At 35.3% G+C, this 14860-nt stretch overlaps 1 protein-coding gene across 2 annotated transcripts in view; it reads left to right on the top strand.

The window, feature by feature from the left end:
* LOC6048982 (limbic system-associated membrane protein) overlaps positions 1-14860 on the top strand; it is a 512782-nt gene that overhangs the window by 39516 nt on the left and 458406 nt on the right. For both annotated transcript variants that reach the window (XM_038259476.1, XM_038259555.1), the window contains exon 2: positions 1529-1958. In XM_038259476.1, the coding sequence (XP_038115404.1) occupies positions 1652-1958 (307 nt within the window). In that variant the 5' untranslated portion in view covers positions 1529-1651. The remainder of the gene's footprint in view (positions 1-1528; positions 1959-14860) is intronic.

Below are 14860 nucleotides of genomic sequence, written 5' to 3' on the forward strand. Positions count from 1 at the left end.
CCGATTATATGTTACCCAACTGAAAATTTGAGTGTTTTTTTTTCGAAAATACGTAGTTTTGTGAAAATTTTGAGTATTTTTAAAAAATGTGGTTTTTATATTCGAAATGTATAAAAAAAACCGACCATGTGATACTCATATTGTGATTGAATGAAATTTTGAGTATTTTTTTCAAAATGAAAAAAACGTAGTTTTGTGAAAATTTTGAGCACTTTCTATAAACGTTGTTATTCCAATCAAAATGTTAGAAAAATTGGATCATTTGATACCCATTTGATGAAAAACTGTAATTTTTAGCATTTTTAAAAAGGTTGCTATTACATTCCAAATGTTTGAAAAAGTCCCATTCATTGGTTATCCATATTTCAAATACTCGAAATGCTGAATATTTATTCAAAAATATGTAGTTTTGTGATAATGTTGAGTTTAAAAAAAAATGTTATTGCATTTGAAATGTATGAAAAAATCTCAAAGATTTGATACCATTATTGAAAAAGAACTGAAATTTTAAGTATTTTTTTTCGAAAATACGTAGTTTTGAGTAAATTTTCAGAATTTAAAAAAATTGTATGGCATTCGAAATGGATGACAAAAACACGATCTTTGATACCCATATTGGAATTACAAATATTTTTAGATTTTTTAGAGTAAAAAATGCATTTTTAAATACAGGAAAAAAACGTATTTTTGTGAAAATTTTGATGTAACTATAATAACAATGCTGCCATCATCTAAATTTCAAAGCCCTACAATTTGTTATGTTTGAAATTTCCATAATTTTAAAGCTGTTTTTAAAGCATTTTTGTACATTTTTTTTAAAGATGTAGGCTTACAAAGTTATGAAACAACAAAATGTTAAAATAATTAAATTAATTAAAAAAATAATACAAAAATAAACAAACACAATTTTCATCAATGATGCAGATTTTTTTTTTGTTTTATATGCTGCAGAGTTTTTGATATTGCATCTAAAACGATTAAAGAGTGCAATGAAAACCATCAAATTACCATTAAAAAAAAAATATTTCGATTTCTAAAATTCTCATGAAAAATTATAAAAAATCTCTGTTTTCAACATTTTTATTTTAAAAACTTCACAAGGACTTAGAACAATGGATAACATGGAGACTTTAATGTAAAATTGGGATTTTTTAGGAGTGGTTGCTCCATCTTGCATTTTTTGTAAGTCTTCACACCTCCACAAAAATTTTGTACGAAAAAAAAATTGGACTCACCTTTTAACTTGCCTTTTAAACTTAAAGTTAAATAATCTCGTAAAAGTGGCGTTCCTTAAGTGAATTTTTATCTGAAAGCCCGCATCGGCTTCAAGATACAGCAATATTTTAATTACGATGTACAAAAAAATTGTAAAACACTTACTCCCTTCTCAAATTACATTATCCAAAAAAAAAAGAGGGTCGGGTTCAGCCGATTCCGTATTTGACATGGAATTGCTCATAATTTTCTGTAAAGTGTTACATCGATTCTGCAATGTAGAGTTTTAACATATTTTTTTCTCTTTTTCCAGATCCTAAACAATAAACCTCCAAGTTTAAATCTCCAGACGAATCAGTGTTTCTCTTAGAAATTTCATTATCCCACGAGGATTTCCGCGCGTTTTCCAAAGTGTACCCAAGTGAAGAAACCAAAAATGTGTGTCAAAGTAAACGAATCGAGCCGGTCGTCGGGACCGGCCACAGTAATCGGCACCGGTAAAACCCGCAACAAAGCTAGCAGCAGCCACAACAGAGGCAGTGTTGCCAGCAGCAGCCGGTGCCAGCCGGCTACCACGGTTAATTGCTTTTCACGGTTCATTTCCCGTGCTGGTCACCGCCAGCAGAAGCAGACCAGTGCCCCTAGGATGCCGTCGCTGGTTCGGGTGGCCACCCTGGTGGTGCTGGCCAGCTGCTGCTGCCTCTCCCGGCTGCCAACGACAGACGCGGCCATTTCCAATCGAGGTGAGTGCGAGGGGGTTCTGGGGACAGGGTTTTGAAAATCTTTTTAATAGAATAAATATCAAAAGTTGTTTTTAAAAAATACATGGTTATTGATTTTAAAGCAAACTTTTTCAATATTTTTTTTTTGTTTTGAAAATAATTGAAATTTTCTGCCAACACTGGTGGCACAAGCTCAATGGTCCACCATTTCGTCAATGTTGACTAAAGGACGGAGAAGCCTGCCGATGGACGTCCGGCCAGCCAGTCTCAATATCCGCTGCCCGGTGGCCGGCCCGGTTGCCAATTTCAACGCTCTATTTAACATGGGATTAGCCAAGCCGATCGATTTGGAAGTGGGTGCTGGCTGGTAAGACGATTAGAGGACGGGTACACGAGTCAGAGTGTAACGATGATGGCGGATGGGCTAATCCAGTTTTTCACTTAAAGTATTACAAAAGCCAACGCAGTTTGTGGGCTCGCACGAATCGTAAAGTGGCTTATTATTTGAGCCATTTTTGGTGGCGGACTTCACTGTGGCTATGGGTGAGATTTGTCTTCGATTTGAGAAAAGGTGTCTCCGCTAATTACGTGATCGTAGCGGTAATGGCCTGCCTTCAATCACAAGAGGGCTTTTGTTAATTTGATTTGGTTACCCGAGGTGGATTTTCTTGAAATAAATCGAACTGTCAAAAATCCACCAAAGCATCTACCAGTTCGAATTATTTCAAGAAAATCCACCGCGGTTAACCAAATCAAATTAACAAAAGCCCTAAGAACTATTATTACGCATCAGAATTTTCTCAAAAAGGTAGCTACGTGATATGACTATGATTTGTATGATTGCAGTTGGCTCCTTCATTAATATTTTCAGTTTTTTTGTTTTTTTTGTCACGTAAGTTTCTCATCATTAATAGGCAATTGTTGTATTTTTCAACTTAGATCCGTGTTACAAGAAAACCCGGCATGTTTTTTTTTGTACGGCTATTATTTTCAAGTGAGCTTCTCTAAGGCCAGAAAGGGCATTTTTCATCAAAAGAAGATTGTAGGAATTTTCTGATTACTATGATTGATAATTCATAAAAAATAATTAACTCGATATCCATTTTCTAAATTGTTTTTTTTCATCACAAAAAAATCCACTTTTTTAATAAAATATTTGTTTTAAGCAACGATATGAAAGTATTACAATAACTGCTAGTAATGTTCCAGAGATGGCGAAAAAGATTCCACTTGGTGCAGCTGGGATTTGAACCCACAACTGAACAACGGTACTGATCCGCGTTACTAATTGAGCAACGACCGACCGTTGACAAATTTGTTATCTATTGATGTACAGTACAATCGAAGGTCGTGTATTTGATTTCAAAGCGTTCCCATACCAATTGTTTCTCTTTCTATCCTACTCTTCCACACTACCGTCGTTGCAATTGTATCTCAAATTGTCGCTGAGAAGGGTCTATTTATAGAAGTAACTTTGTATCCTACGTTTCCGGCAGGAAATAGAAAAAAATATAATAACATATAATAAAGATAAAAAATCCAATTTTTTTTTCATTTGTGGTTTTTTCCAAATAAAAAAAAATGCTTCAATATTTTTTTTAATTTGAGAAAAAAAAAATGATTTCAAAAAGTAGATTTTTTTAACGCAGCTATTTCAATAAAGTTAAATTTAAATACAGGATTAAAATTTTCAAATCGGTTTCCATGAATATCATATTCAGAAAATATCTATTAGCTGAGATAGTTCTCTACACTTCCGTTTGTCTTAGTTTAAATTTTTTGATTATTTTTTATGTAAAAGATCAGAAAATATCGCATTTTTCCGACTTAAAAATCTGACCAATAGTTTTCGAGATATCGTCAGTTGAATATTACAGGCTAATTATCTGACTCTTAGAAACAATCATTTTCGTACATTCGAAATCTTTGTAAGGCTATATCTCAAAAATTATTGATCGATTCTCAATGCTCCAGAGAGAAAATGGTAAGAAATTTTCGCAACTTTCAAAAATATCCATTTGAGGAGTGTTTTTCTTTTCAAAAGTATTTTAAAACAACAAAAAAAAATAAAAGGGAATTCATACATAAAAATTCCTATAACTTGAAAACGGTACACTTTATAAAAAAAATGTAGAGTACATTTTTATTGCAAATTCGATTTTTCTTTAAACAATGAATTTAATTTTTTGTGTCCGGTTTTTTGATATTTACAACAAAATAAAGATTTTCCCAAAAAATCATGTCTCCTAAACAAAATTTCGCATCACGCACTATGGCTCCCCAGATGTCATTTTTAGTTCCCTACACCCAACCGGCGGTCGCATGATTGTGATGCATGGTGGCATGAAAGTATATCAGATTCTGCATGAAATCTGTCCTCATGCATTTTTGCGATATAGGGGTATGACATTTTTTTTGGTTGTATTTCACAAAAAAAAAAACCCGTATCAGAACGAGGATTGAACCACCAACTTCTTGATTAATGATCATACACGCTACCACCGCGCCATGGACGCTTGATGAAATGAGAGTGAAAGAGCATCAACATATTCTTCTCTTTGGAGTGTTGCTCGGGGACGGGCCAGCATTATATGTGTTGGTGAGCACTGCAGATCGCTGTAATGTGTACACGCGGGCAAAAATGATCTACGGGCTTGCTGCAAAAAATGTTATAAATTGTGACATTTTCTGCAGCAAATCCACTGTTGCAGATTTTGAGCTATATTTTTCCTTTGGGTGTAAGATATGTAAAAAAACTTCGATAAGATAGGTAAGATATGTAAAAAAACATTGATAATAAAATAAAGCATATTTTATGAATCTTACCTTCAATAATACAAAAACTGTTTTTTTTTCTTTTGCCTGTTTTTTCTCTAAAAGATCTAATCACAACATACAGGTTTGCGCAAGATACTAAATTGATCGGAAAATCTCTTCTCAACTTAAAGACTTTCATAAATTTCCCGAGCAGACGAAAATAACTTAAGAATAACATTTTTTGATATTTGAAAATACTAGGTCAATAACATATTTTGTTATTTATAACAAGATTTGTTATTCTTCGTTATGTTTTTTTTTTTTTGTTATTTGATTGTTATTGTAATAACAGACGAATAACATTTTTAGTTATTCTTCGAACAAATCTTTGTTATTATTTTTTGTTATTTTAACAACTAATCCGATCATCCCAATAACAGTTTGCGGTATTCTTCCATAACAAAAAATGTTATTCCCAAGTTGTTTTGGCTTTCATCCAATATCAGACCAAAAACAAATTTTGTTATGGTAACAAAAACTGTTATTAAACTCTTATTCAAAAATTGATTTTTCAAGAAGATTTCATAACATTTTCTGTTATTTTAATGGCATGGCATGAATTTTGTTATTACCGTCTGTCCGGGTTCTTACAAAACAATGTAATTGGGCCAATCTCGGAGTGTAAACAAAGAGTCTATCAGACGTGAGCAGGATAGATTCTGGGTTTACTTTTTGACATTTTCCCATTCACATTGTTTTGCATGCTTTTCTTAAATTTAAAGTTTCTCTTTTTGGTCCCCTCAAACAGCAATAAAAGTTTGAAATAGCAAAAAAATACAGTCTTATTTTTATTTGATAATCAAATTTTAAAAAAATCCTTTATTTTTCTCATCATCCCTTAAACTTTACGAAAAGAACAACACTGCCCATGTTCGCATAAATGTCCCATGTGCAAAAACAGCAAGCTGAGAAAAACGCATTTGAAGTGTTAAGTTTTCGCGAAAAAACTGGATTTCCTCCTGATTTCTAGAACAAAGTACTGGATGTTACAGGCTCTTTCGAAAGAGCACACAATTTTGAACCAAACTGCATCAATAACTCGAAATCGATGAAAAAGCATACGGGACATTTATGCTATCAGGGGCAGAATAATGAGAAGAAGTTTCATAAAAAATAAAATTAATATTCCATGAATTTGGCTGATTTTTTAAAGATTTGATCAAGTCATAATTTTTTAAAAAATACTTAGACTATGGTAGTTGCAATATGGGCATCAAATGTGTAATCAAAGTATGATTTAACTTTTGGTTTTTTTTGTTCAGAGCTTTTAAAAAATCTTGTTCAGGTGGGACAAGTGTACCATATGGATTTTTAGTATGGAAAAAAATACGAATTGCTGCAACAACATATTTTATTGGAAAATAAATACATGAAAGAACTAAAAAACTATTTCATAATTGTTTAAAAAAATGTCCATACAAAATATGGTGATATTATGAAAATTTACTATTTATCATCTAAGTAAAATTTTTTTTTCGTAACATCGATCAAATTTTTAGTAAAATATAATGGAAGAAACCTTTCCAATACATTCTAATCTGATGTATCTAAGTGATAACAGTTCAATTGTTAGCAAATTAACATGTTTTTTCATGCATTGTTCCTCTTGCCCCAACGCACAGTGGGCGAAATGGAACCCAAAATCGGACTTAATTGAACGCGGCTGGTTCCCTGGTATGAAAAATAGTGTTTCTTATGTAAAAAAATCCAAGGAATCGATTGATGATGGTTTCATCCACCGCACAAAACGGCAAAGGGTCCATTTTGCCCCAATTCCTATTTTTAACATTTTTCTTGAAAATTGGTCTGTATTTAGAGCGGAGGCTTTATGCGGCCATCAAAATGCACTAACTTATGTGAAAATGTTCCAGGAATCCAGTAAAAATAACCACTTGCACCGCAAAAATCATCTAGGGTCCATTTAACCCCAATTCCGCTGTAAAAGCATTTTTGGCCCTTTTCAAATGTTAGGTCAGATTTTAAAAATCTGAAAATATTTTTATCGTAAAGATCAGACAATTTTACATAAGGATGACGATTTGCACTTGTTAGTTTGATACATTTATGTTGATATAGAAATTAAATTAAATAAAAAGATTGAAGAATCAGTTTCAAGCCAATTTTCCCAAACGCAGAATAAACTGCCTTTTGCAATTTTTTTTATTTTTATCAGCATAAATGTGTCAAACTATCAAATGCAAATCGTCATTCTTATGTAAAATTGTCTGATCTTTACGATAAAATATTTTCAGATTTTTAAATCTGACCTAACATTTGAAAATGGCCAAAAATGCTTTTATAGCGGAATTGGGGTTAAATGGACCCTAGATGATTTTTGCGGTGCAAGTGGTTATTTTTACTAGATTCCTGGGACATTTTCACATAAGTTAAGTGCATTTTGGATGGCCGCATAAAGCCTCCGCTCTAAATACAGACCAATTTTCAAGAAAAAATGTTTTAAAATGGGGAATTGGGGCAAAATGGACCCTTTGCCGTTTCGTGCGGTGGATGAAACCATCACCATTCGATTCCCCGGATTTTTTTACATGAGAAACACTATTTTTCATACCAGGGAACCAGCCGCGTTCAATTAAGTCCGATTTTGGGTTCCATTTCGCCCACTGTGCAACGGGTTGTTCGTCTTGCCCCACTAGTTGAGTAGAACCGACGGTAAATCAAAAATTTTAAAATCATTTTTTTGCATTAAAAACTGGATTTTTTTAAAAACTTGTTAGTCAAGACCTAGAAAAAGATGATTATAATAATATCCGACAGATTTTTAAACTTTTTAATGGGTTATAACGAGCATTTCCTTAGCTTGTTACACTTGCCCCACTTTCCCTTAATCACAATCATTGCACACATTTTGGATTTAATTCTTGATGTACGAAATCTCTTAAATTTTGCGGCAATTTTCGTGGAAATAGCTTATTTAAAATACATAAAATTTGGGTGTACTGATTTTTACAAAAAATAAATAAATAAAATAAAATGAAAAATATTGTTTTTCCAATTTTTAAGCTTGATCGCATGGTCAAGACTTTGAACACTTTTTAATTTTTTTTACACATTAATTTGAAAACAATATTTTTACAATCCCGTTGTTAAACTGTCCACTTTTTTCTGTCCTTCTGGACGGCCTAATTTTAACTTAAAAAATATGTAACTGATTTAAAAATCAATACCTTTCAATATCAGTGCAGAAAAGTCCTTCTTTTCAGCACTGAAATGGGTGTTTTGTTATGAACGGTGACGATTTCGACCATTTTTATTTTTTGTGTTTTTTTATTTGACTTAAACTTTGTGGGGCCTTCCCTATGACCAAATAAGTTATTTTGCGTCATTGGTTCACCCATACAAGTCTCCATACAATTTTGGCTGCTGTCCATACAAAAATGGTATGTAAATATTCAAACAGCTGGGTAATTCTCTACCAACTCACACGAAATCGGGAAAAGTTGCCCCGACCCCTCTTCGATTTGCGTGAAACTTTGTCCTAAGGGGTAACTTTTGTCCCTGATCACGAATCCGAGGTCCGTTTTTTGATATCTCGTGACGGAGGGGCGGTACGACCCCTTCCATTTTTGAACATGCGAAAAAGAGGTGTTTTCAAAAATTGCAGCCTGAAACGGTGATGAGATAGAAATTTGGTGTCAAAGGGACTTTTATGTAAAATTAGACGCCCGATTTGATGGCGTACTCAGAATTCCAAAAAAACGTATTTTTCATCGAAAAAAACACTAAAAAAGTTTTAAAAATTCTCCCATTTTCCGTTACTCGACTGTAAAAAATTTTGGAACATGTCATTTTATGGGAAATTTAATGTACTTTTCGAATCTACATTGACCCAGAAGGGTCATTTTTTCATTTCGAACAAAATGTTTCATTTTAAAATTTCGTGTTTTTTGTAACTTTGCAGGGTTATTTTTTAGAGTGTAACAATGTTCTACAAAGTTGTAGAGCAGACAATTACAAAAATTTTGATATATAGACATAAGGGGTTTTCTTATAAACATCACGAGTTATAACGATTTTACGAAAAAAAGTTTTGAAAAAGTTACTTTTTGCGTTTCTCTTTGTTTCGTCGTCCGTGTCTGTCTCGGGTGACCATCAACGGCCATGATCGATGACGACCAACTTTTTCAAAACTTTTTTTCGTAAAATCGCGATAACTCGTGATGTTTACAAGCAAACCCCTTATGTCTACATATCAAAATTTTTGTAATTGTCTGCTCTACAACTTTGTAGAACATTGTTACACTCTAAAAAATAACCCTGCAAAGTTAGAAAAAACACGAAATTTTAAAATGAAAATTTTTGTTCTAAATGAAAAAATGACCCTTCTGGGTCAATGCAGATTCGAAAAGTAAATTAAATTTCCCATAAAATGACATGTTCCAAAATTTTTTACAGTCGAGTAACGGAAAATGGGAGAATTTTTAAAACTTTTTTAGTGTTTTTTTCGATGAAAAATACGTTTTTTCGGAATTCTGAGTACGCCATCAAATCGGGCGTCTAATTTTACATAAAAGTCCCTTTGACACCAAATTTCTATCTCATCACCGTTTCAGGCTGCAAATTATTGAAAAACACCTCTTTTTTCGCATGTTCAAAAATGGAAGGGGTCGTACCGCCCCTCCGTCACGAGATATCAAAAAACGGACCTCGGATTCGTGATCAGGGACAAAAGTTACCCCTTAGGACAAAGTTTCACGCAAATCGAAGAGGGGTCGGGGCAACTGCTGTGTGAGTTGGCGGAGAATTACCCAGCTGTAACTTTTGAGTGAATTTTCTGATCAATTTGGTGTCTTCGGCAAAGTTGTAGGTATTGTTGAGGACAATTGAGAAAAAAATATGTACACGGAAAAAAAATTGCAGATTTTTTTATCAAGTTTTTTTTCACTAAAACTCAATTTCCCAAAATACGTATTTTTTGATTTTCGAGATTTTTTGATATGTTTTAGGGGACAAAAATCCGCAACTTTTGAGCCATAGAGAAACATGGTAAAAAAAAATCTGCCGCCGAGTTATGAATTTTTGAAAAAATAGTGATTTTTGGTAAAAATCAAAGTTTCATGCAAAAACAACTATTTTGGGAAATTGAGTTTTAGTGAAAAAAAAAAAGTTGATAAAAAAAACTGCATATTTTTTTCCGCGTACCTATTTTTTTTCTCAAAAGTCCTCAACAATACCTACAACTTTGCCGAAGACACCAAATTGATCAGAAAATTCACTCAAAAGTTATAGCTGTTTGAATATTTACATACCATTTTTGTATGGACAGCTGCCAAAATTCTATGGAGACTTGTATGGGTGAACCAATGACGCAAAATAACTTATTTGGTCATAGGGAAGTCCCCCACAAAGTTTGAGCCAAATCAAAAAATATAAATAAAATCCATTTCCGGTTTTGGTAGAGAATTGCTCACATGAATGTTTGACACAAAATTCCATTCAAAAAGCGTTTTTCGGAATTGCAAAAAATGTTGTAAGCTAAAATTGAAAGATTACAAACAAAAAACCATTCCAATCAAAGCAGCCAGCAAAGCACTCCATTTTTACAAAAAAAAAGTGAACTACTCCTCGCGCCTACTGGGTGCGTCTTCATAATGGCAAAATAAACGTCCAAATCATGAACTTCCGGGCCTCCCCAAAAAAAAAGGAAAACAGCGCCAAAAGTCTTAAAACAAAATCAGAAAGAACAAAAGATGGAGGGCAGCAAAAAAAAAAAAAAAAACTCAACGACTAAATCCCGGAAAGTTCCGCTCCGCTGGCCGTGACAGTTATTGATGGTTATTATTAATATTTCCTGACGATCAAGATGACGTCGCTTTCGGCGGGGTAAGATTTTTCGTTTTTCGTTGAAGGAAAAGGAAATTAAGGGGAGGTCGCTTGGGGGGGAAAAATGTTCACATTTTTCTCTCTGTTTTTTTTTTTTGGTGGGAGGTCTGAAAAAAAAAGAAGACAGTAATCTAAGGTCCTGACTGTGCGTATAATCTCCGATCTTGGCCCCGTCGAGATAATAATTCAACCGAAACTTGTCGTCCTATCCGTTAGGGGACGTCGGCGGACTCGGAAGGCATCGGGACGATATTGGAAAAGTTTTGCTCTGTCTTTGGGTAATGTTTTTCCGGAAAATTGACAACTTTGTTGCTCAAGACTCGGCTGGTGGGGGTAGTGGCGTGTACTACACGCAATCTTCTTCCTGTGCCAATGTGCCGAGTTGAGAGTTGAGCTTAATGAGAATTGAGCTTGGTGGTAGACTGGTACGAATAAATTTGAAAATTATTTTGGAAACGGGAAGTATTGCTGCACCTTTTTAAGGGGACAAGGGAAATTCTCCACGGTAACCCCCAATAAGTTGCGGTTGGTATCAGTTTGCTTTGAAGATTTCCCCAAATGCTGAACCAACCTACTTCACCTACACTTGACTCGAAATGTCTACTCTTCCTAGCCAGTCGCACATAAACAAAGTTTCCCGATCCGGAACAACGCCAAATTAGATCCGTTACGTCCAACTCTTAAGGGGAGACGGACGATGATTGGATTAGGTTGGCGCAAAAAGCGCGCTCTCTCTCTCTGTTTTCCCCTCCAGGCGGCCGGAAAACGGAAACGGCGATTTTTCTCCCGTTGCCATCAGCAGAAGCAGCAGCAGCCGTTCATGATTAATAATTTGTGTATTAATTTTTGATTGGATGTCGGTGTGGACGATGAAAGATTTATGCAGCCGATTATGAGCCTGGAAGGAATCAATAACGCGCGCGCCCCAAACTTTTCGGCTTGATTAGCCAAATTAATTGGATTAGATTGTTTAGACTTTGGCGGTGGCCGCCGGCGAAGCCGGCTGCTCAAATTTGGAAGTTTAGTAAATCTTTCCCCCAACTTTCATCATTAGCGAAGCTTCAGTTGGATTGAATCGACTTCGGCTTCCATTAGTCAAACTTGGTTCGAACTTGGTTCAAAATAACGGTAACAATGTGAATTTCAACTTTGACACTCCGTGCACAAACACGTTCCGAAGGAAGGGAGGGAAAAACTTTATTGGAAACTATTCATCAGCGCCGCGCGCGCTAGAGGGTGGTGGCGCAACACATGTTTGACAGCTCCCTGCTCTGAGGAAAATCTCACACGAGCGAATCCGAAATTATTGGCGCCCGTTTTTCCGTCTAATTCGAAGCGGTGGGACGGAAAGTTGCTCCGCGAAGTTGGTACCCATGCACTGCAACGTGCCTGATGCTGCACCGTTATGGGAAGAGGGGGGAGGGGAGCTTACGAAAACTTGCACCATTTGTCAGAACCCAATCTTGGAGAGCTTACACCTCTGGAGCAAACAAAGAAAGTTTTGCCATTTTGGAAGTAAACCAAAATTTAACTTTAAATAAAATTGTAGATCGTGATATTTATAGTTCAAATATGTTACCTTAATAAGCTTAAGTTAACAAGCAATTTTAAAAAGCCAGCTATAAAAATAAATGTAAAGAAGCTTCCAACAGTCAAATTATGAGCAAAATATTAATTTGTATTTTTTCCTTTCTTTTAACATCAAATTTGAGTTCAGAACATTTTATAACAGGGTTGACCAAAGTATGGCCCGCGGGCCAAACGTGGCCCGCGAGGAGATTATTTGTGGCCCGCGGACCCATTTTGAATGATCATGTAAAATGGCCCGCTGACCACTTGTAAAGTGCTCTGATACCTTTTAAAACTTAAAGTTTTTTTTTTTACTTTTTTATGCTGTTTTTTTATTTTATTTTTTTTGCTAATTAAAAGTAATGATTTATCAATATTTTGATTCCCATTTAGGAACACAAATATTACGTTCAAAAATCATAATAATTTAAAAAAATTCACATGTTTCAATGAGTGGAACTTGTAAATATTGTGAACTTTCATCAAACATTTTTGGAAATATTTATAAAATCGAATACCAAATAAAACACGTTCAAATTTTACTTCGGTAGAAATCTTCAATAATTGCAAAAATATAAGTTTTATATATTAATTTGAGAGTCATAATGACCCTCTTATGAATTGACCCTCAAACTTACTTTGCAATTGAAACCTTCTCTCGGGATTCGAGCTCATGACAGTTGAATAACGAATCTGATTGACTACCATCTGATTCAGCCAGACAAAATGTTGAAATCGGAAGAATAAGGCTGTTGCAAATATTTTATACAGCTGTTGTCGATCAACCCTCCCCTCCACCCATTATAAAAAAAATGGCTCGAAATAAAAAAAAAATATTTCTTCAAAAAACTTCATTAAATCAATGGAAATTTAAGTGCAGTAAGCTGAAATCAATCAAAAAGGCATTTCTATGCGTTTGAGCATGTTTGGGTTTATGAAAAAATAATATGAATTTTAGTGAATTATCGATGAATAAATCTTTGTTCGCTAAAATGTTTTTTTTCGAATCTACTAAAAAAATTATTGTAATAGATAAAATTACGTCGTCACATAAATTATTCAGGTAACATGTCACCATTTTTGAAATATAAAAACATAATTTTACAATGATATTCAAATCTCAAGTACATTCAGTTCTTTTCTATTATTTTTTTCTAAAAATTTTAATACTGAAATTAAAAAAAAAAGTTCAAGATGGTATGTCAGAGACATAACCGAAAGACATAGGACCAAACAATTTGAATGTGTTTTTGGATTGCTAGTGAAATCTGAAATAACATTATTTTATTTTGTTTTATAGATTTGTCGGCAAAATTGTCATAAATGTTCTCCCAAGGTGAACCTTCCATGAGGGCACCGGCAACTCCAGGTTGTGGCCACTACGGTCGAAATGTCAATTTTCATGTTCAGTATCAAAAACCATGAATTTTGATACCCATTGTTATGTTCAGTATCAAAAACCATGAATGTTGATACCCATATTGCCACAACTCGTATGGTTCTGTAAATTATGTTCAGTATCAAAAACCATGAATTTTGATACCCATATTGCCACAACTCGTATGGTTCTGTAAATGTCCCCCCGGGCCCCGAGGGAACCTTCTTTGAGGGCACCGGCCACTCCAGGTTGTGGCCACTACTGTCAAAATGGCCATTATTATGTTCAGTATCAAAAACCATGAATTTTGATACCCATATTGCCACAACTCGTATGGTTCTGTAAATGTCCCCCCGGGCCCCGAGGGAACTTTCTTTGAGGGCACCGGCCACTCCAGGTTGTGGCCACTACTGTCGAAATGGCCATTATTATGTTCAGTATCAAAAACCATGAATTTTGATACCCATATTGCCACAACTCGTATGGTTCTGTAAATGTCCCCCCGGGGCCCGAGGAAACCTTCTTTGAGGGCACCGGCCACTCCAGGTTGTGGCCACTACTGTCGAAATGGCCATTATTATGTTCAGTATCAAAACCATGAATTTTGATACCCATATTGCCACAACTCGTATGTTTCTGTAAATGTCCCCCCAGGCCCCGGGGGAACCTTCTTTGAGGGCACCGGCCACTCCTGGTTGTGGCCACTACTGTCGAAATGGCCATTATTATGTTCAGTATCAAAACCATGAATTTTGATACCCATATTGCCACAACTCGTATGTTTCTGTAAATGTCCCCCCAGGCCCCGGGGGAACCTTCTTTGAGGGCACCGGCCACTCCTGGTTGTGGCCACTACTGTCGAAATGGCCATTATTATGTTCAGTATCAAAAACCATGAATTTTGATACCCATATTGCCACAACTCGTATGGTTCTGTAAATGTCCCCCCGGGCCCCGAGGGAACTTTCTTTGAGGGCACCGGCCACTCCAGGTTGTGGCCACTACTGTCGAAATGGCCATTATTATGTTCAGTATCAAAAACCATGAATTTTGATACCCATATTGCCACAACTCGTATGGTTCTGTAAATGTCCCCCCGGGGCCCGAGGAAACCTTCTTTGAGGGCACCGGCCACTCCAGGTTGTGGCCACTACTGTCGAAATGGCCATTATTATGTTCAGTATCAAAAACCATGAATTTTGATACCCATATTGCCACAACTCGTATGTTTCTGTAAATGTCCCCCAGGCCCCGGGGGAACCTTCTTTGAGGGCACCGGCCACTCCTGGTTGTGGCCACTACTGTCGAAATGGCCATT

This window comes from Culex quinquefasciatus, chromosome 1 (assembly GCF_015732765.1).
Source record: "Culex quinquefasciatus strain JHB chromosome 1, VPISU_Cqui_1.0_pri_paternal, whole genome shotgun sequence".
Classification (NCBI taxonomy): domain Eukaryota; kingdom Metazoa; phylum Arthropoda; class Insecta; order Diptera; family Culicidae; genus Culex; species Culex quinquefasciatus.